Source organism: Channa argus, chromosome 10 (assembly GCF_033026475.1).
Source record: "Channa argus isolate prfri chromosome 10, Channa argus male v1.0, whole genome shotgun sequence".
Classification (NCBI taxonomy): Eukaryota; Metazoa; Chordata; class Actinopteri; order Anabantiformes; family Channidae; genus Channa; species Channa argus.
This window is the reverse complement of record NC_090206.1, coordinates 19,697,015-19,720,639: the sequence shown is the minus strand read 5'-3', so window position 1 is coordinate 19,720,639 and position 23,625 is coordinate 19,697,015. Positions and strand designations below refer to the sequence as shown.

Sequence of the window (23,625 nt, the reverse complement as noted above, 5' to 3'; positions counted from 1 at the left end):
TGCTGAAAGATTTGGACAATTCAACATACTATTCCTGCCCCGTTATCTCAAGGTGTCCAGCATGTCTCTTTGAAACAAGCATTATAGCTTGTCCCTCTTCAATACTATCATCCACACTCCGCTGAATATTCCTCTAGCATCTTTGCTTGTAGACCCACTTTTTATTGCATGTTGAACTGACTAATTCTGAAAACACCGGCAGTGCAGACACTTTCACGTATCCCCAAAATGTCATCCCACGTACATCCTGTCACATCAAATGACAACACGACAAGACATAAATTATTCAAAGTAGTTTCACCTTAAACTGCTCACAGGATCCTTTTCAGTTTTCAATCAAAATGTCACAATAACAGATATGTTTGACAATCCAAGGCTATAATTCATCTTTGCAGTCTGCAACAATGCCCTTCTGCAAAGAAACTGCTTTTTGTTTAATTCAATATCTGTTGAAACTGACAGCAAGCTCCTAGGGAAGTGGAGTCTCAGTCAAAACACTTCCAAAGGACATATTGTCTTGAAGCTGGTAGCCACAACTTTTATCACTGATGTCATGCAAATAATAACTGAATATTCTTTCCTTATCACTTCTGCCACTTGTTGTTTCTGTGTTTCTCTTATCATGACAAAATTTTCCATCTTTGTGTAAAAAATTAGAGCACAAATTGCAAAACTTTGAACTAAACAAACAACAAAATACCTTGCAATTACTAGACTGAGAATTATGCCATTAGTACACAGCAGTGTGAAATAGCTTGATACTTAAAAAAGCAACAAAGCCCTAAATGCCTTTTCTACTGTGTGAATTAATATTGTTTCCCACAGAGTTTGAATTCTGGGGGTGGGGGGGATTCTCAAAGCCTGATTGTATGCCTTTTTGCTTGTAATATTAACAGCAACACCACCTTGTTCTCCAGCAGCTACTTGCTTCAAATGGGCTACTGAACATCCTAATTCAGTCACTTGATGACTACTGAGGTTTATGTTGTCCTCGTGATTAGGTGAGTTCTGCAAGCATATTTGTTAGCACGTTACTTGTCAACTGTGACAGCTAAAGAATGGCACCAATAATTAGTCTATAATAATTATGTATTTTTTTAAAAAACTGAATTCATTTGAAAGAAAATTGAAATGTGACTAAATAGACATACAGAAAAGGGTGGGTAAGGCTTCTTGGTAAAATGGGTCATCCACACAACCGCAGGGCTGGTGGTTCGATATCCGACTCTGACGTGTGAGCAGGTCAAAGTGCAAAGTTGGCAGGTGTCCTCAAAAAAAATTTCCATAAAGTATTTCAATCATCTGTTATCACAAAGGCAACATTTTAACAAGAAAATCTAAACAACTCTAAACCCAGAAGGCAAAGACATGTGAGGTATGAATAATAACCTACACTTATGACATTCACCAAAATAAATAGATCGACAATATTTTCAGGGAAATGTTGTGTAGTCTTGATAAGGAATCAGTTGACCATTATTATATGAATATAAGCAAATGGCTGGGAATGAGTGAGGCAGTATGTAGCAGAGACACAAAGCTACAGAACAGGGGCTCAGCAGTTTAGATGTAATTATGATATGGGAAATGGTAAAGCAACCTGTCACATAAACATTATCTTGAGTAGAAATATTTCTACAGTGCTTAGCTGAAAAATTAACTGGGGAGCCAAAACAAATATTGAAATTATGTGACAAAATGCACATGATTTGCTATGAATCACTGAATTAGGGGGTCAGTTATAGAGCATTGGGGTTGGGATGCAGAGGGTCACAGGCTGGAATCCCACCCCACTAGGTGTGGCCCTGCCCACCAAGGTCCACCTTGTAGTACTGCACAGTTTTTTGTGCTACACTTAACTATACATTAGTGGAAAACTAATTAATGATACATCAATCATTCATGTTAACACAAAATGTAGATATTTTACAGCAAAAAAAGCTGTATTTGTTGAATGAGTGTGTACGCAGTGTTCACCAAGGTATTCGTTTTAACACACTGATGCTAAAGTATGATGACAATACCATATCAATAAGTCCATAAATCACATTTATCTCCATGTTTAACAAACTTCCAAATAATATAATCAGATGGATGGACTGGGTAAATTAGGTTTTAATCATAACTGATTAAATAAGAAATTAGGATTTACACAGGCTATTATTGTTATATCATAGGAGGGGGCCTGGTACAGGTACAGCCATTTTATAAGTAAAGTTACTCCATATAGAGTATTTCTCAGACCTAAACATTTCTAAATTAATTTTAACTTTAATTTCTTTTGAGTGTTTTTTTTTTTAAGGGAAACTGAATTCAACGACTTTCGTGATCCAAAATTCCCCTATGGCCTAACGCTACTTTTGGAATACACCAGTCATACTTTAAGCCAATAATCTACAGTTTGAAGTCCCATCTGCTACAGAACTGAGCCAAAAATTAAACCACGCAAAACAATGAAACATTCAATGCAAATATGCAGAAGAAAACGAGCTCATAAGTCTCAAACATTAGACTATGTAGAGACTCACCACCACTGAAATTTAGCTACACGGCAAAAAAGCACAAATATCACGCACCAACCAAAAAGACATTAGCTAAAAAAAAAAAACAGTAAGGAAGAGAAGCTTTGCGCCAAACAAATTAACAAAAGTTAATTTAAAACAGTTAAGGCGTCTTACCTGTGTTAGGTGAATCTGTCAGGAAAAGAGCCTGGGTGGTCACGGGTTTCCCCAGAAGAACACGTTTAAACACGGTTGCTCTACCTTAAACTAGCTAAGCTTTGCTAATTGCTAACAGCTAACGCTAGCTTAAGTGTGGGCTAACAGCGAAGTCTTTGATTCGTTGATTCACAGCAGCGAGATGACCAGAGGAAAAACGTGGACATGTCCTCTTTACGGGCTCTCCAGGGGCAGGTGAGCGCGAGTGGCAAACATCAGGAGCATAACATCTGCATCAGTACCAAAACAGTGCACAGGGCTCTAACGTTAGTTAAATATACCACTTTGATTAAAGCAGTCCCTGCAGAAAATCAACTTTTCGCGATGGTAACACACATGATTTGAATCCTGCCGTCTTGGGATTTTAGACCTCGTCAAACAAAGCAACAAGCATCACATTTATTTTCTTTTTTTCTTTTGAGTAAGCTGTCGCAAAATCAGGCATATAGGCCAGTCAAGTGATAAGTCTAATGGAAATGCTGGTGGGACTGATCCAAAGGAAACGCCAAAACGCCAGCTCCTACACAGATATACAGTGGGGTCCAAGGGTTTGAGACCTTCATTTATACCCGGAAAGAAAATACGTTTTTAAATTTTTAGAGACATACTGTAAGACGTTGTAAAATGTAAATGAGGACAGATCCCGCACTATTTCCAGGTCAGAAATTGATGTGTGGCATCTGCGTTATGTCCTTCATGCAAACCATCAGAGATCCTTGACATGTATTGTTTCCATTGATGCTCATGTTCAGGTGGAGTTGATCAAGTGCTCTTAAGCAGGCTACCACTGTAAAAAGGGCATCATAAATATTGCTAATTCATGGAATGGGAAACAAGGCCATAAGCTTAGGATGGACTTTTACATCTATTCATCCTCTGAGACTGCTATTGGAGAGCTTCTTTTTTTAAATGTATTTGTTGATTGGAGTCTCATATTCTTTATAAAGCAAAATCAGTATATGTGATGAAATTGCTTCTAATGAAACAAAGCTTAATGTACCTGATCCTCAAAATAAATTCTCACATTTTCTAATTACATCCTGACTTATATGACAGTAACACTGATTTTTGATGTGAACTCCTGGACCCACTGTATATACTGTACCATTGTTGTACAAAGAGAACATGGGGAATGTAATAGTATGTAGGCCAATCTTTTGTGTTATTATTTCAGATAACATTTAAAAATTATTAATCAATACCTGGAACATATGCCAAACTGTTGTAATGTCAGCTGTTCCACTGGGGTAACTACCGCAACTAGCAGTTTCCATATTAAATCATTTACATTTATCAAGACGCAAGACGAATGATGGGCGGTTTGATAGGTACCAGCTTGTACATATGTTTAAGGGAATGAAATAGATGATCCAAGCTGTTCTGGAAAATTGAAAAGCAGTTTCAACTTATACGTTTATCTTAATTTTTAACACTCAGTGGACTGAATATTCTATCATCCGAATGGTTAAAGTGGTCTTTGAAGAAGTTAGAAACAATTTTTAAACATAAAGTGTTTTTAAAGACACTGAGCATTTCTCTATGTGACATCAGAGAAGCCCACAGATGTTACCTTTGGAAAGGAATTGTCCCGTGTCATGCCTACCATTTATGCATATTATTTTGATTGTATTTTTCGCGACGGTAACAGACACGATTTGAATCCTGCCGTCTTGTGTTTTAGAAGAAGTATCAGCAAGAATGAAAGGAAAGGTGTTCAAGACGGTGGTGAGACCAGCAATGTTGTTCGGCTTAGAGACAGTGGCACTGAAGAAAAGACAGGAGGCAGAGCTGGAGGTAGCAGAGCTTAAGATGTTGAGGTTCTCTTTGGGAGTGACGAGGATGAACAGGATCAGGAATGAGGACATCAGAGGGACAGCTCATGTTAGATGTTTTGGAGATATAGTCAGAGAGGCCAGATTGAGGTGGTTTGGACATGTTCAGAGGAGAAACTGTGAATATATTGGTGGAAGGATGCTGAGGTTGGAGCTGCCAGGCTAGAGGAAGACCAAAGAGGAGATTTATAGATGTAATGAGAGAGGACATGATGTTAGGTGGTGTGAGAGAAGAGGATGCAGAGGACAGGGTTAGATGGAGGCACATGATTTGCTGTGCCGACCCCTGAAAGGGAACAGCTTAAAGGAAAAGAAGATCTTGGTTGTATTTTTAGTATATTAAGCATATTTTTTGGTGGCAGTGGACAGTTGAAAAAAGATTGAGCTGGGCCTTCAGTTACATGAATTACAGGAAAGACTATAGACGTTTTTCCTTATTGTTAATTATTAGGGCAGATTTGGGGGAAACTGCTCAGGCTGTGTTTGCTTGAGCCACTGTAGATAGGAGCTGAATAAAAGGTGTCAGGTTGATTACCTTTGAAATTAGAATAAACAGGCTTTCTCTAAATATAAAACAAATCAAATGCAGTAAATTTAACATTCAGTCATTTTTACATGGATTCTCATAAAGGCAGCATTAATCCCTTCATGATATTTATATCTATAATTTTTAGAGACTAACATGAGTAACTGTGTTTAGGCTTCTGATATTAATGGGACTTGAAATGAGCCTAAAAAAACGCACAAAAACATACTTAACAATTGGTGTTGATGCTTTGCACATTTTCCCACAGAGACAAGGTTCTACAATCAACCATCTTTTACCTGGACATCTGACATCTAGTCTGGGTTCAACCTGACAGGTCAGTTCATGTTTTCAGGTATTTACATTGAAACTAAAACACCCTTTAAATGCATCCGCAAAGTGAGCCCCTTGATACATCGATAAATGTCTACTGTACTTTCAAAGAATACATAATTTATTTAGCTTTTATTTTCAACATTTTCTTAGTCCCATTGTCAGATTTTCTTTATACAGTAAAACACTTCAGACATTCTCTTGCTAAAAAAACATACTGTTTAATTAAAATTGTGTTAAGGATCTCATCTTAAGACATATTTTGTGTCACAGCAGGTACAAAACAAACCATCATTCACACATTTAACAATGACAGCACATGCTTGCAGATAAAGACAATTTTATTAATGGACATAACAGACTTAATAAATACAGCTGGATATGAAGTATAAAGTGCTTTCCAGATTCACCCAAATGCTAAGATGCAAGACCTCCTGTTTGAATTTCATTTCTTGTGATTGGGGACCATTTAAAAATGCACCCAAGTGGATTTGCCAAAACATTTTTCACACCATATAGCTTCTAATCCTTCTTTTCATATGTTCGAAAACTTACTTTTAAATAGAAAAAGCTGGCTGATTCAAAAGTCATAGTAAACCCTGGCCTGTCTTTGAGAGGAGGGGGGGAAAGAGTAAGTACCGGCAAAAAGTGAGAGAAAATGAAAAACATTTTCTTAAAAAGACACACATACACACCCACTCAGACACAGCTCACAATTGCATACAAACATCCAAGCATCCAGTTTTCTTTTTGAGGTGCAGATAGAGGTAATGGCTGGTTGCAATATAGTAAAATATTACTGCAGCTGTGTCAGAAGTTTTTCCACTAATCTCCTGAGTTGGGGTTCTTTCAGTTGGAAACTAAATATCTGTGTCTGAGGCCTGTCATACAGCTCCACATCACAGGATGATCAAAACCCCCTTCGGCAAGCTTTTGCATTGTCTGAGAGAAGGGGCTCTTTTGAGAAACGAGGAATGTGGAGAGAAGGGGTTGGTTGGCGGCGGCTGTGCAGGGAGGGCTCGGAGGAAGAGGAGTAAAGAGTTGGAAGCGGGGTTAATCCCACACTGTCATTATCCTCACTTCTTAGCCACAGACTGTGAGCTTCCCCATAATGAAGGCCATTTCCAAGGATTTGTACCTTGCACAGATGCCAATTCTGCCGTAATTACGAACACAGAGAAATTCATTTTACCTGTAGCTTTTACTGTGGGTTAAAAATAGTAATTCCCAGTCTTTTCGCATAACTGTAAAATAAATCTGCAGAAAATGCAGCATCGTAAGCATGTTTACATCTACAGTAGAATCACTTCCTCTGTTTGTACTGTAATGTCATCAAACACATAGACTTATTTGTCTTACCTCATTTGATGATCTACTTTTTTAATAGGTAGTGATTTGTCTAAGTAGATTCACATTTCAAATACTTTGTTATCCAGTAAACAAAGTAAATATAAACATAGAGGAAAAATGTTTTTTCTAAGATCATTCCATGAAAGCTCTTATGTTGTCCCGATTTTCTTTTAAAACAAGCACAGTGACAGGTAGATTTGATGGAGAAAGCTATGTTTACTTAAAGGATGTGTTAGACATAACTGTATAAATATATAGTTTATTAGACTATAATTATGTAGATCATGTCAAAAAAGTCACGCCTGTCTACAGGAACACTTCTGTTTTCCGGTAAAGGCGCTAGAAGCAACTGGCAGCGCTCACTGCGCGTGAACTGACACCCTGTCGTCACCAGCATGCATCAATATGTAAACCCAGAGGATGAGTCAATGTGAAACTGCTGTTTCCCATGAAGCACCACTTAACATTACTGAGCATGCCCCGACATGATGATCAAGCCCAAACCTTCACCTCTTTGTTTTATCTCACAAAAGCTGAGGTGATACACACTGTGATGCACATGACCGACGCATAATAGCAACAGTAAAAAGTACGAAATATAAGAATCAATTATTTTTTCTTTTTTGTTGCACATATCAGTGAAATTGTTATTTGATAAATATATAAAGGGAAATATTACTAAAAGTAATTACTGTCATTTCTATTTCTGTCAACTCCTACCAACCAGCTAGATAATTGCATTGTTTTTTTAATTCAGTTTTTTTTTATTAGTTCTGACTGTTCACAAAATTCTGTATACAGAAGGGAGATGACATTTAAGAGGGATCTATTTTTATTTCAGTTTCAATAGCACAAAGATTCATTATGTGAAAAACTTACATTCACACTTGGTTTCCTTTACAGGCTTAAGTCATGTTTTTCACATTCTGCTAAACACGTCGCAGCTTGACTATGGTGACATTGTTTATGTTTTTCCCTGTGCATCATTTCTGGCTAAACGTGACCCTCTGTATCATTCTACATTGCATTCACCATTGATTTATAACAAACTCTGGCTACAGAACTCATCATCGTGTGCTCTATAACCTGGTTAGTTAGACTTCTCTTTCTAATCGCAAAATGCAGCACTGGTCCATTTTCATTTATAAGCCCCTACTCGGTAAATTACCCCCTTACATTGGTCCATGTTTTTCTCTGTGCAATATTAATACAATCTGAGATCTTCTCGGCTTAAAGATCCCAACTGTGAGAACTGAAGCTGGAAGAAAAAGATGATTATATTCTGGTCCTTGTTCATGGAACGATTTGCAGATGCGAGTAAAATTGAACTCTTTCATTCCATTAACCTCTTTTGAACAGAAATGAACTGCAATTTACACCACATCCTGCTCCTGTTTTTACTAATGGATTTTTGTTGTTGTTTTTTCTTGTGTCTTTTGGACTTTGTCTTATTTTATTCTTGTGTATTTTTGTTTTAATAGTCATGCAACAAACATTTTTAAACTTACTGCCTTCTTGGCCAGGTCACCATTGAAAAAGAGATTATTTTATCTCAACTAGTCTTTTACTTTAATATACTGTTTGAATCAAATTTGTCTCAAAACATTTCATGTTAACTAATTTGGACATATAATAGATACAATATGTCTATACAGCAGCATCATTTGTAGGACTCAGGGTTGCTTTTAGGACAAAAAGGTTAACAAAATAATCAGCAGTAACAGTAAAGTGCCAAAAGCAATGAATAAATAAATATTCAAAGAAAGTAAGATACATGCTTGTTATCAGTATAGGATTTAAATGTGTAAGCAGTTACTTGAGAATTTAATGATTCCAGCCAGCCTCCAGCTCTTAAAAACTCCTGAACCTCTTAAACCCCATTAACAGCCTTTAAATCTGGCATTGTTGATAAAGTAGATCTGTTTTTATTTAGCTGTTTCCACCAGAAACTTTCTGGTAGTTGTCTCTTCCAGGATCCTTCATTATTTAAAATTCCTCATCATCAAATCCAGATGTGGATTTCCCTGGGAAGATTACACAAAGTAGCCCACTGATGCATCCACAGCATAACGTTTAGTTGTGTCTCACAGCATTATATATACTTTATTGTTGGTTCATTGCTCCCGAAATCTCTCAAGCTGCTCCATCGTGATGCAGGGTGTGTAAAATGCTATGCAATATTTAACCAAAGACACTCAGCACTGCAAGCAATTCCACAACAAAGGTACTTCAGGAAGTACTACCCCTCAACCAGACACTTTTTCTGGCTTTGACCCTTAGGTGGAAACAGGTAGAGGAACTCATAGTTTTGATTCTCACCTGTGTTGGTACCTAAGATAAAGCAGAAATTATGTCTTGACGCCGGAAATAGTAAGTGGTATTTTACAATCCCGTCTCCAAATAAACGATTCAACAATCCAAATCCACATTCACTTACCAGCCTATTCCAGTGCACTCTGTATGGTCTTCATCATCAAATGGATTTTGTTTAGTTGTCATGAAGACAAATCTCTTGACACGTACACTCACTGTTAGTCTAAGTAAGTGCTGAAAGAGCAAATAAATCTAAAACTTAAATTCAACTTTGTTCCTAATAAACCTGTCAATCAAAGAGGGGAATAAGATTTAAGTCTTGCAGCTGTTCTCTTGTCACAAATTATTTTGACAGATTGCTGTGCTCAGCTTATATCATTTTTCTCAAGACCAATGATCACATCCATGTTGTTTGTGAAATGAGCCAAACCTAAAAGTTGCATGTGGGCATTGAAATTAGCTACAACATGACAATGGGTCCTGTTATAAGTTTGTATTATATATATTTCCTCATTTATGTTTCTGTGATATATAATGTATGCAAGTACCCTTTTACTGCAATATGTGTGATCAGCTTCATTTTAAGGTATTATTACTTGTGAAAGCACTTATAAATGTTGTTTCATGAAACAGCTTGAAGCTATATCCTGCGGTGTTCGACTGGGGGATGTGTGGCAGGCAATGATTTACAGTACATGTAATTAAACAGTTGAACTAGGTAATAGCAAGTGACAGAAACTCAGAAAAAAAATCTACATGGAGAAATACCTATTTTTCTTCTTCAGTTGTTTCAAAAAGACAAAGAACTGTGAAACTTTAAATTGAAATTAATTTCCACTTCACAAACATAAATAGAAAACAAAGAAATGACAACAAAAAATTAATATTTTTTACTTATAAATAATAACATTTGTTTTCAGAAACAACTCCAACAGCATTGTCTGTAGCCTCAGGGTGTGGCTGAGTACTGTACTGAAAACTAATAATGGTTAAATTTAGATCAAAAACAATAACGGCAAGTGCAAAACACTTTAATGTTTCACCACTAACAGAGCCTGAAGGAATGTTGAAGCTCCGTCTTTGTGTCCATAAAAAAGATAATTACTACTTTCCCAAGTAGAAATCTTTAAAACCCCAAAGTCCACCATGCCTACCTTCATATCTGTAAACCAATATGTACTTTATTACAGATTCCCTGCATGTGAGTACAGTTAAGTAAGATTTCATCCGTTAAGAATATCCTCCACAAACATATGACGTACTGGCATTTCTGTGTTCATTGTGTGGGGCAAAACATACCAAACCCCCCCCACATTTGCACGTCTTTCTGTGTTTTTATAATATAGATTGGCATCAGAGCCATGGCACACACAGCATGCATATCATATATTTACCCATAACAGTCTGTGAACCCATTTGGAATCTGTTAAGCCTGCCGAAGCCAGATAAAACCTGTTTTTAATGCTGTACACAGTTGGCACAGACGCTAAAGAAAATGTTTTCAAGCATTCTGATCATGTAGCAACACTGCAAGATTTGTCTGACTTACATCAGAAGTGAAGGTGAGTTGTTAATGTGAAATGAAACATTTAATTCACCTGTAACTTTCTTTAAACCTATTAAGGGGAACTATTTAAAATGAATGCATTTAAAATGTAAAGTATTAGATATGCAGTGGATGTAACACCATGAAAGCTAAGAGACATTTTTGTTTTTATTAAGTTGTTTAAGGAAACTAAGGACATTCACTCAAGTACTCTATGTACTTACAGTTCGTGACACTTTACACATTCACAACCCTGGTCTTCTGAAAACCCTGCCCTTCTTCTTTTTCAACTAGCCCTGCAATACCCACTGCTAATTACCTGGATCAGGTGTGTTCAGTCAATCAGAAGCTGAAGATGCCCATTTTATATCAGGGTTAGGTTGGGGCGGGGGGAAAACTAAGCAAATTGGTTCCTTCCAACTTCTGATTGACTGAACACACCTGTTCCAGGGTACTCACTGTGTAGGCGTAGTTGGGAAAAAAACAGGGCAGGTGGTCGCAGAGGACCAGGGCTGGAAACCACTGGCTTACAGTATTTTGGAAATGTCAATGCCACAACAAAATCCTGATTCAAAATGTTACTAACAGTAAGTAAAATACAAACATTTCTGTTAAAACCTAAGACGACAAATGTAAAAGTAGTCTATGAGGAATGGCTCATTTCACATCAATGAAAATATTAATTTAATTACAATATTATTGTAATTACTGAGGCAATAATGCATTTAGCACTTTACTGTTACTGCTGATTTTAAACACTGTATTGTCTGTTTTAATAATCATATCTTCAGTAGTCTAGAATTTTAGTAACTTTACATTGTGATTGACATTTCACACTGGGATTATTAAAATCTTATGATTTATATTGTATTTATTAATCAGTTTCTAAAAAGTCACTATTGTTTTCAAATAAATGTATTAGATAGTAGAAGTACCGTATGCAGTTTCTTTCTCTTCATAGGAAGCTATTGTACTTTTTACTCCATCACAAGCTGGCCTTAATTTAAATAGATCAATATAAGAGGGGCCTAATGGCTCAGTGGTAGATCATAGGACTGGTATGCAGTGGGTTTGAATCCTACCCCACCAGGTGTGGCCCCACCCAGCCACCAAGGGCGCCCTTGGTGCTGGCCCTGAGACTGGATAAAATGGGAGGGTTGTGGCAGGAAGGGCATCTGATGTAGAGAAAACAAAACAAAAAAACACATGCCAAATCAAAGTGTGGAACGTGTTCGTCCGTTCACGCCGAAGGTCGTTGTAGGATTAGATGAATAGAAGATTTTAGATACAGTTAAAATAGATGTCATTTTCTCTACCTCATCTTGCTTCACCTTTAGAAGAACGTTAAAATCCACCTTGATTTTTAAGTAATAAACCAATTCAGAAATCCCATAGAAGTACCAGTCTGTCACTTGTGAGCAGTTTTTAGTTTCTAAGAACATTTAACTGCATCTATTGATGTCCTTTTACTCATTTTAAATTTTGAGTGGGGTACTGCCACTTTTACTTCTCAGTGCTTCTTCCACCACGGTTGTTATTTAATCCTGTTTAACTGTTACAAACTGAGGATGAAAGAAGTCACTGTGGATATTTGGGGTCTGTGAATATCTACTATTGTCATGTTAATATGGTCAATTCTTCCGATGAGCCTCAAATCAGGATTATATAAGACTAGTTCTGAATTCATGAGGGCAGGATGTGAGGATTACTGAGCTGCAACTACAAATGTGGTGAAAGTCTTGGTCACATCGTATCAGCACTTATACTTTAAATAGGCAAATCGCATGCATTTGAATTTTCCCTACAGAAATGGATGAAGTGGGGTTGACCTTTTGCTCCATTCCCAACTTTGCTGCCCTTAGCCCTCTGGTAGACTGTCAGTTTAACATGTGTGATGCCCTTCACTTAAATTGCCTACACAGCAGAAGGTTTTGCAAACTAGGTAAAATCAGATACATCCATATTCAATGGCAAAGTGCTTAAGCTTTTAATGGTTGAGAAACAGACTATACTTTACTAACTGATAATAGCTGACAAATATTTGATAGAAATAAGCTTTTTAGAATAAGTTTTCTCAACCCTGCGGCAAAAACGTTTCACTAACTGGAAAGCTATTTGATGTTTGTGATGTGTCACTTATCAGCTCTCACAGGGATTCACTACATTCATAGGTGACTCAGAGGAAATGGTGAAATACTAAAAATTTCTAATAGAGAAAACCACAAATGCAGGTCAACGGGTCGGGAGACTGTGCACGTGCACTTACTTGCACTTGCCGAATACCCACAGATGCGCCTGCACTCAGGACAAAGCAGAAGAATGCTAGGGATGAATAAAGGCTCTGTCTTCCTCTGATTTCCCCTGGAAGCAGAGAGTGAGGAGAGAACTCCCGGAGGCTCGTTGAATAACCTTTGTCTGTCTAAATCCTGGGAAGGCGCACATTCTCAGTGGGCAACAAATTTCAATTTGGAGCAACTTCGACTGCTTGGTTTTAGTTGTTGGGGCTTTTCAGTAAACAAAAATTCGCTCCCGGCAAGATTGGAGCAATTTTGTTTGCTGTATGGCTGATAATCCTACCACAGAATTGTTTATTGCCTTTCTTTCTGCATATTTGTAGACGCGTCACACACCTGTTCCGGCATCTCCTCTCATGTCACACATACCGACAGCTTGATCTCCGTCAAATACCTGTGTTTCAACAGGAAGCGATGGGGGGGATGGGAGGGGGTTGTTAGTGGTGCTGCGGGCGTATTGTAGGCGTGTGCTTCCCACGCCACAGCTGACACTCAAAACTGGGAGGACCGTCTGGCTCTGAGACACAGCACAGAGGAGGAGCTCCGGTGAAGTTGGTGCCCGGTCCGGGGCGAGTTGAACGTGCGCTCGGAAAACAGACCACAGAGGAAGCGCAGAGCCGGATCTCAGACTTGCTGCTGTTGGAATATCGGTGCTGGGAGCAGAGCGCCCAAAGCTGCGCGATATGAAATCTCTGACGCGAGGACGATTGTAGCCAGAAAGGTATTGGAATCTATGTAATGTTTAGTGCGAGCGCAAACTGACACGGTTACATAAAAACCTAAAAGTCTGATGTTACTGTGCGTTTGTAGTGCGGGCCATAGTTTCTTTCTCAGGTCTGAGCTGTTGTCCGAACCTTTAGCCGGTCCATGTATTCTTACATTTCCCATGTAATATATGATAAATATTTACAGTATTGCATTATATCATTTTTATTCAATAGAGAGAGAGTATGATTAAATTTGACCACTTTAATTATGTCCCAGTTTTTATGCCATATGCCTAAAACATACATTTACATTGAAACTTATAAATGTTGGTATTTTTAGCTTCGTATAGTTGCCTGTTTAAATGTTGATTTACATTTGCTACTCAACTCAATAGCGATAAATAAAACAGTTTTTTCACTTCCTTAAATTTTTTGACAGTCATAGCATGGTTGTGATCAGACATGCTGTTTAAACGTGCAATGGATTGTGAACCTGCAGGTGCTCTGGCAAATATACTTTAGGTATCTTCTAATCGCAGCTCTTTTCTTACCTTGGAGTTAGTGCTGCTGAGAAGAGGCTGCTTCTGCTTTCCAACTGACCATTGTCCTCAGGGAGCTGCTCCTTCAATGTGGGATACAGTTTTGGTGCTTTTGCCAGGCTGAAATCCTCCAGGGTCAGGACCTCCCTCATGGCTGCCTTGCTCCTCGGGCTGCTGCTTTTTGCCATTCAGTCTCCCCCTGTCCCCTCCAGACCGACGGCTGACAGCAGGCCGCCTTCACCTCCGACCTCATCGCCCACCAGCCACCCAAACGGGACCCTCCAGCAGCTTCCTAAGATTATCATTATCGGTGTGAGGAAGGGGGGGACGCGGGCACTAATTGAGATGCTCAGTCTGCACAGCGCGGTGGCAGCAGCTCAGAACGAAGTGCACTTCTTTGACTGGGAGAGTCACTTTCAGAAGGGCTTGACCTGGTATCTTAGTCAGATGCCCTACACCTTACCCGACCAACTCACGGTGGAGAAGACACCAGCATACTTCACCTCCAGCAAAGTCCCCAAACGCATCCATCAGATGGACCCTAACATTAAACTGCTGCTCATCCTAAGAGACCCCACAGAACGGGTGCTCTCGGACTACACCCAGGTCTTTTACAACCGTATCCAGAAACACAAGCGCTGCCAGCCGATTGAATCAGTGCTGGTGAAGGATGGAGAGATCAACCTGGAATACAAGGCTCTCAACCGTAGCCTGTATTATGTCCATATGCAGAACTGGCTGCAGTACTTTCCATTGGAGAGCATTCATGTTGTGGATGGGGATGAGTTGATAAAGGACCCCTTCCCTGAGATGAAAAAAGTGGAACGATTCCTTAAAATGGAACCCCAGATAAACACTTCAAATTTTTACTTCAATAAAACTAAAGGATTTTACTGTTTGAGAGATCACGGTCGTGAACGGTGTTTACACGACTCCAAAGGCAGGGCACACCCTCATGTGGCACCTGCCATCTTACAAAAACTTTACCAGTTCTTTCACGAACCCAACAAGAAGTTCTTTGAGCTAGTGGGTCGAACATTTAACTGGAAATGAACCTTTGATTCTCAGTAGTTTGGTGTAGACTTGTTTGGGGATAATTTCCACAAGATGTCCAGTTTTCCCCACTAACAATTTAGGGCAATGAACGGAAAAAGCTCATGTAAATTCAAACTAAATCTATTTTTGTACGTTTGTTACAGGAGTATGATTGAGCCAAATATCAGGGCAGATGGCAGTTAGTGACATGCTCTGTGCATGTCTTGTTTTTCTTTTAGAAACATTTGCGTTTCCTGGACCTTCTGTTAAAAACACTCACTACTGATCAGTGTGATAACAGCAAATGAGTTGTTATGGCGCTGATAATGAAATTCAGACTTTCGTCTCTGCCAGTTAATGTGTTACATAAAGTTTAGTACTAGACAGTTTAGTATCATACCTTCATGTTTTGCGTCATAAAATATGACATTAATAACATGGCTGCATTTAGAAGGACCTTTACCTGCTGCTATGATTTCTCAGTCACTTTTAGGCACATGTTTAACTAAATATGTATTTGTCCTTTTTTCTTGTTTATTATGTAAGTCTGCTATATAAATGCTCTGTGCACATCATATATTTGCCGGTCATTATGATGTCCTGTAAAAAGATTGTTGTTTTTTGTTTGTTTTTTAAGTGAAGAATTAATACCATAATAAAGATGTATTTTATTTTTAGCATTTGTGATGCTTTTTTTTAATTTGGTTTATCTATTTTTATTCATCCATTATGTATCTGTCTTCTGTGCAGTTTGCCTCAGATCTTAACAAGTAAAGAGAATGACTCAAGTCTCGATTTATACTCTGTTACCGGGCCTGAGCTTTTGCCTGTATATAAAGACTACGCCTATGTCTGTGAGTTGCCAAGTCGTATTTAATTTCTAAGCGAAATGGTTTGATATTAGTATAGGGGCTGTCTTTGACATACAGCAAAACATTTTTGAAGTATTATCAGATACTATGTTAACTGCTTGGCCACCCTCTGTGTGCAGGAGCAGGTGTAGACCACAGTGGTAAAAAAAAACAGTTGTGTTGTTAGAGAAAAGGCTGTCTGTTTATCTGACGTTTCTCATGCCCCAACCTTGGATACTTGCTTTTCTTTATTTACACATGTAGAGTAATCATAAATTAGGATTAGCAGAGTCCAGAGTGGGCAGATAGGTAAACTCAGATATAGTGAAAATCCAAACCATGACAAATCAAAAGAGAAGTTGTTTATGCCCCAGGGTGCTATCTTGTTACTTAGTTTTTTTAGAGGCAAGGGATTATTTATTCAAATCTTGCTACTGTGGAAACATCAGCAGCACCGTCTCAAAGACATTAAGCTCCAAAAAACCTACGGTAGAGTTTTCATATTTGAATGTGGCCTAGATTTACTTGGAGGGCTTACTGGGACACTGCAGACAGGATGTTAACCTCATTGCCCCTTAAATGCAGATCGAAGCAACATTTCTTTTTCTCTATCCCCTTATTCTGCTCTTCCTGCTATTGGCATGTGTATTCATAGTTGTACTGTTGAGTAAGACTGTCAGCGAGCATAAGCAGAACAGGTTTGCCTGCAGGCATAGGTAGAAAGAGAAAACAGCCAACAGTATGTGGAGGTGAGGTGGGGGCTGTCAGATTATCAGACAGCTGCTTGCATCATTTAGTATGTGCAGCGATAACTCAGGCCTCCACATACTCCTGCAGAGGAGCCACATCTGGAGAAACCTGCAGAAATGCACTTTTCCTAACCCAATAACCAGTTTCACTTTTCTCTGGGTCTAAGACTGTGAAGTTTCCAGCTAGGACTGTTTTCCCCCTTAACACAACAGACAGCAAAACACTTAAATCAAGAAAGAAAAACCTGGAAACATTATAAAGCTTTATCTCTAAACACACAGAACTGTAATTAACACTATAAGTCAAGCTTTTACAATACTCTGTATCAGCTGGTGTTTAAAAAAACGGAGACTTTTCCCTTCTAATCAGCTCAGTGTGGCTTTATTTAAATAACGAGGCCTAAAGAGGCAAAGTTGTCAAATGGTTCATAAATGGATTCCATCCAAAGTGTAAAAACTGAAAAACATTTGTGCTGAAGAAGAACTTTCATCTGCTTTCTCACCCCATTAATCATCTCACAACTCCTTAGATTTATCTAGTGACCCTTCAAAGGGGCCAAGCCCAAGACTGGAAACCACTTTACTAAACTGTATTAGTTGAAAGTAGCACTACTACAGTAAAATGCTACGTGGGCATGGTTGCATTGAGACTGTCCACCTTTAAAAATCAACCCCACAGGTCATCTGTGCGAGCAGCTTATTACAACCCATGCTTTGTTTTAGTTTCAGGCAACCTCTAGCCGATGTAGGAATTATGATGGGAGTAAAGGAGGAAGTCAAGGGACATTGTGCAATAAGCGACAAAGTGTACACAGAGAGGAGTTTGGGATAGAAAAACAACCTTAATCACGTCTTTGTTATTGCTATTATAAGGATGGAGTTCAGGGAAAACCTACAGTGGTTGTTTAGGTAGGAGGACTGTGCATGACTGCATTAGTGCTTTGACCAAAAATTTGAAAAACCCCCAAAGCCAGCTAGTCTCTAACTTTGCTCTTTGGCGGTGAGCTGGTAATGAAAGGTTTTAGAGCTTTGTTATTTAATATATTAAAACGGTGGCTAAAAATTATGCTAATAACAGTGAACCAAAAACTAAAAATGTGGGCTGTTAAATGTATAAGTTAATAAATGGTTGCTCCATAGTGGAGGGCAGCTGCAGTCAGAGGATAATTCTGTGGCTTCAACTGCATTCACATTACACAGTCATTTAATCCATTATTCATATAAAATATTGATTATAATAACTCTAAGGACTTGGTAATAATGTAAACCTTAGTTCAAGTTAGAGCAGGTGCTCCTAAATGATGCTTTTCGAATCCTCTCTGCTAAAATTACTTGCTCACTCTGCTCTTGCTGTTAATGTCTCTGCTTTCTGTCTGTGCTTAGCATCAGAAAAGCATCTATTAAGAGTTCATGAACGCTCCATTAGTCTAGTCAGCTGTGTAGCCCTCTAAAGTTTTACAGACATAAATTTCCCTTAACACCTAATTAATCTCAGCCACATAATTAATTTGTCTCCCCGCCCCACATGCAGTAAGAGTGGTAAACCGAGACTACAACTAGGATTAATGGCCCTACCCTCCTCCTGGCGCCTCCCCCGATCCACCATGCCACTGTAACACTATTTGCTGTGGAACATTCTGGACTAACTTGGAGCCAGTCTGCCACCCACACCCCCATCCTCAACCCCACCCTTCCTCCCAGACCACACTAGTTGTTCCTGAAGGGGGTCTGTTTCCTCCAAAACACAATCAGCCATTCTGGGGTTTTTCAAAGGATGATGTGATCCGATGGAGCGTACTCACCAGGGCTGCAGCTCGCCTTAATTGGAATAGATTGTTTGTCCACTCAGTGTGTGAAGCCCAGCAGAAAGAACACACACAGCCACTCTCTCTGATGCACACGCACACACACACGCACATACATACACACACATACATACAGGGTCTACTTGTTAGAGTCAAGTTCCAGTTTGTGCCTCTCATGTACAACCTTACCATTTGTCTCACAGAGCTTAATTTCTTTTTCTTCCCTTAGATTCCTGGCAGTATGGGATCACATTCCAAAAAAACACAGCTTGTGATAATATTATATATTATATATTATATAAGCCGCAGTCATTAAAGCATCAGTAAACACCAAGCAGTAATAACAGCAACATTTTGGTTGCCAGATTGTTGAAAATTTTCCAGCATGACATTTTGCTTTTCTGTCTTGTCTTTCAATAAACCCTCTGACCACTTATCTCCTGGAGAAGAACTGCAGGACATCTGGTCCCAAAGCCACTTGATTAATTTTTGTTTAATAACCATGAAAGCTGCAATATGTATCTTAAGCCATTGCTAGAATGAGACTCAGTCCAGTCTGTTTGTACCAGCCCGTCCTCTCCCTGCAACTCTTCTACACTCTACCATGCTCTGGGCAGCATCTAGGTATTACTCATTAGCAATTTACAATAAATAAGAATGCTGCAGACCTGCAAAATGTCTTATTCAAGCAGAATTTATTGAAATTTTCCAGCTGGTTAGAAGGATGGGCCTCACTCAAAAATGTTTTTAAGCAAATATCTCTGCTCTGCTGTGTAGGTGCTGTTCTGTGAATCTGACTTTATGGGAACTGTTAAGATCAAACCGTCTGCAACATTTAGAGATTATAGAACAACTTTATTGTTATATGACCAACGTGTTTCAGCCTGTAACCAGCAGCAGGGTAAAAAGACTTCCGTGCACCTTAACAACAGGATGCGTTTTGGAAAATGTTTCTACTAAAAAAGTTGGAAAATAGAAAACAGAGTGTCGGAGATGTCAGGTTTGACATCTCACACACCATTTAACATCGTTACTTATGTTCTGCAGGTATTTTAAACCGGTCGCCTCCAAAAAAAGTTCCAAAAAAAGAAGTTGGAAATGATCTTTTTCTCAATTTGTACAGTATAAATCAAAACTAAGAACTTTATCATCAGTAGTATTGGTAAATGTTGACATGTCTTTCCAATATTGTGTAATACAAAACGTAGTGTTTTGTTTTGTTTTTATTTCAAAAGAAACAAAAGGTATTTTCACAACCAGGAAAATGCTTTATACATTTCTTTTGTGTGCAGCAGACAAAACAACAGAAACACCTTAAAGCATTGTGGAAATACTTTCAGAACAGCAATAAGTATTGTTAAGGGACCGTATGGATTTTCAGTAATTGCAGGTAAATTATTTTTAGAAAAATCACGCTTCCTGTGTCTCTGATAATGAATAAAAGGCACAAGTCGTCACTAAAAAATAAAGAGAATGAGAACAAAATCCTAGGCTTATGTATTGTGTGTCTAGCATATTTTGAAATTTGTTTGAACACTCTCTTGTATTTGTGTGGGATTGTAAAGACCTCTCTTTGTCCTCTCATGTTTTCAGTATATGACTGGTCAGCATCCCGCTTGGTTTATTGGAAGAATACTCCCCATGCACTCACTGCCACTCCGGGTGTCATCCACAGCTATAAAAGATGCAGCACTAAAAATAATAGGTCACACCCTTGGACTGCATTTACAGGAGGCTTTTATTCAGAGTTAACATTCACTCCAAGTCGAGATAAGGCTGCTTCTTTATGAGCAGGTAACCTTGAAACCAGGACATACCAAGTAAATAAAGGGAATCTCAGAAAGATGTACATCTTATCTGCAGCTTTGAAAATCTTTGATTAAACACGGACACCAACAAAGACTGCGTTATTTAACCAGAGTAATTGTACGCTGGTCTGTGTTGATTTTAATTTAGCATTAAAAGGCAAACTGTCTGTGCTGTGAGCATCATTGGTCCTTGCTGCTTTTCACCGTGTAGAGGTATAGTCGAGGGAAAATCTAAAGGCTTTTGCCTCTGAACAAATGTGTCTGATAAAGAACAGTCATGCATTCATTACGATTTCAACACAACACTGGGAAAAGGGAGTCTACCAGCATAGCACCATACATGTGCTATAGGTTCTGATAATTGTCTCCCATCAGTGTTTGTGTTAGGGTTCTGGTCATCGAGCTGTGAAGCATTTTGAGTACCATCCATCTCAGTGACCATTAACCAGGCCCAGTGCCCCTCTGGTCAAGCTTTTCATTCTTTCATGACACATGCAGTGCAGTTCCAATCTACCGAGCACTTGAAATTATTTTTCAACAGTGTATCCTTAAATTCAGACAGGAGAGAAAAATATGCTTTATTCTTTCTAGTTGGTGAAATGACAATACAACCTTTATTTCACTATTATCATCAGCTGCAGATATTTGGGTTAGATAATAAAGCTAAGATTAGCTTCACCAACTGGTTAAAAGCAGCAGCTTAATGGGAATTTTTTTTTTTTTTTTTTTTGCGGCTACGTAACTGATTTTATAATGAGAATCTTGAGTCAGAAAGAAACAAAGAATCCCACACACTATCTAGTTCTGCTCACATTATTGATCTTGTCTCAGCTCTCAAACCTTCATCAGGCAAAGCTGGAGACAAGAGTTATTACTGTCTTTTAAGAAATTTCCATATATAGGATTTTATCCATCGTTATCACACTACATGAGAAAAAACCCTGCCGCTTGCTGCTCTGCTCTTCTACTCTTTACTACACTCTGCCACGCTTTGACAAACATTCAGGTATTAGGAGTTATCAGATGACAAAAATTAGGAAATCTGGAAAACTTACTAATCAAACAGAAATTGCACAAATTCTAAAACCAATTTTTAAAAAGAAATAATCTTAGCCTGAACTCTACCCAATTTGTAACCTCACAAAGTAATTTAGTTTGATTATTCCTTGGCCCTGAAATGACCTACATTGTATACGGTAGTTGACAAACATGCTAACACATGCTAACATTAGAGCAAATAAACCCAAAGACTATTCCGTGAACACCTTTCGAACGCTTCAAACTTAGTTTTGCTTTATGCTGCAGTGCTGTTCTTCCATCCTCTCAAGGTTTTTCACAGATTGAATAAGAGATGTGTGTCTTCTTGTCGATGCAGGTTTTAAATTACTTACTGGAAATATCCTGGAGTCCTTGCTCCATTTAGTAATCATTTGCTTAATTTGTCTCTCAAGCATTTCAGGTAAAAAAAGGAAAACTCTTACTGTTGGAAAAAAAAGCAGTCCTTTAGTTGCCTGGACACGTGAAGAATTTTGGGATCCTTCCCATCTACCCGATACAAACAAAAAAGCAATTTTTGCAATAGATGACGACATGACAGGAAATAAATTGAATAACCTAAATTAAATACCACAGCATATGATTCAAAGTTATGATTTTCCCTCAGGCAAAATCAATTTCCCCCTGTGCTTATTATATCTATGAGCATTTTCATTTTGCAGCTTGACATTGCAACAAATAATGTTTAAGATATTAGATGAGAAAAATGTGGTTTTTACCTCTGACTGAGCTTCTCAATCTTGTTTCTGAGCTAATGGAACGTAAATATACATTAGTAAAATGGCTAAACAGGAGAGGGCCCGAGCTGTGCTGTGTGATGCATGTGGACATATTCCCATCATTCCTTCATCTCTGCCAGGGTCTGCATGTGCTGCTGCTGTGCAAGCCAGTCATTGCTGTGCTCTGTTATCACTCATTTCATGGCATGGCCTCCTCTGGCATAGGAATAAGCCTCCGTGGCCAATGATAACTCCCACAGCTAACAGACACCTCTGCTTGGGTGAAGCATGACTGGGCCCACAGATAACCATTTCTCCGTGTGTGTGTGTGGGGGGGGGTGTGCGCACGTGTAACACATGCAGAGTTCATGACTTGCTTTATGGTTTTCTGTGTGTATGTGTTTGTATGGTCCATGTATGTGTGAGATTATGCATAACTGTGTCCACCCATAGGGAGCATTTAGATAGTGAGCAGTATTTTCAAACACTGGGATCCAGACCCAGATTCTTCCCAGAAGCCTACAACGCATGAGTCTAAATGTTAATGAGACTGAGAATGAAACACTTTTTCCAAATTGCTCCATTTGACGTCACCACTGAGCTCATTTGGACACCTCTGAGCTCGAGCTGTGTTGCAATTTTACTTTGCCTGCAAGAAAACATGGTTTCTCTTGTCATAACACTGTTGGTTCTCCAGACACGCAGCAAATGTTCTGTGTATACATACAGCATATGGTTTAAATCAGAGCTAAACAACATAGGAGATCATTCAGAACAAGCATCCCATTACGACACAAAGGGAATTTTTGGTGTGTGTAAAATAAATAGAGCTGCTGGATATTAAAACCATGTGTTGGCTCGTGTCTTCCTGCTGAACTTATGCCAGTTTCCAATGAAAAACTAAAAGCAATGACGTTCGTAATAAGGGCTGTTAACAGAGGTGGGGCAAGAGAGGCGGTCAGAGATAATAAAACTGTAGTCAGTACAAGTGAATATTGTACTGCAAGATATTTTATGCAAATGCAAATACACTGGAAGAGTCAGTTCAACCCTCTCCCTCCCTCTCTCCACCAAACACACACAGAGTTAGGACTATTTTCTATTCTTGTTAGGACTTTCAAGTGACATAATGCATTCCCTAGTCCCTTACGTGACCCTAACCATCACAACTAAATGCCTAACCCTAACCCTGACTCTAGCCTAACCCTAAAACCTAGTCTTAACCAAAGTCTCAGAAACTGACGCGTAAACTTGTTAGGCAAGAAAAAAGTCTTCGCTTCACCAAAAGCTTCTAACCTGGTTAGGAAAAAACATTTTCTGACACTAACTAGGTAACAAATACACACACACAAACACACACAACCACAAACAAACACACACACATACAAACACATTTGTAAGTCTCCAAATCAGCCTGAACTCTTGCACACCTGGTGTGGTCCAAA

The 23,625-nt window shown here is 38.7% G+C and overlaps 1 protein-coding gene across 2 annotated transcripts; it reads left to right on the top strand.

The window, feature by feature from the left end:
- The first annotated feature begins 13,419 nt into the window (after positions 1–13,419).
- hs3st1 (heparan sulfate (glucosamine) 3-O-sulfotransferase 1) lies at positions 13,420–15,869 on the top strand. 2 transcript variants are annotated; one of them, XM_067519338.1, is made up of 2 exons: positions 13,420–13,632; positions 14,181–15,869. In XM_067519338.1, exon 2 carries the CDS (start codon positions 14,308–14,310, stop codon positions 15,208–15,210), a length of 903 nt encoding a protein of 300 aa, XP_067375439.1. In that variant the 5' UTR covers positions 13,420–13,632; positions 14,181–14,307; the 3' UTR covers positions 15,211–15,869. The 2 variants fall into 2 exon arrangements, with proteins under 2 accessions (XP_067375439.1, XP_067375440.1); XM_067519339.1 differs by having other exon boundaries at positions 14,177–15,869.
- Positions 15,870–23,625: the final 7,756 nt, after the last annotated feature.

What these genes read in the sequence shown, in the direction of transcription:
- hs3st1 (XM_067519338.1), top strand. Translation starts at nt 14,308, where the DNA reads ATGGCTGCCTTGCTCCTCGGGCTGCTGCTTTTTGCCATTCAGTCTCCC.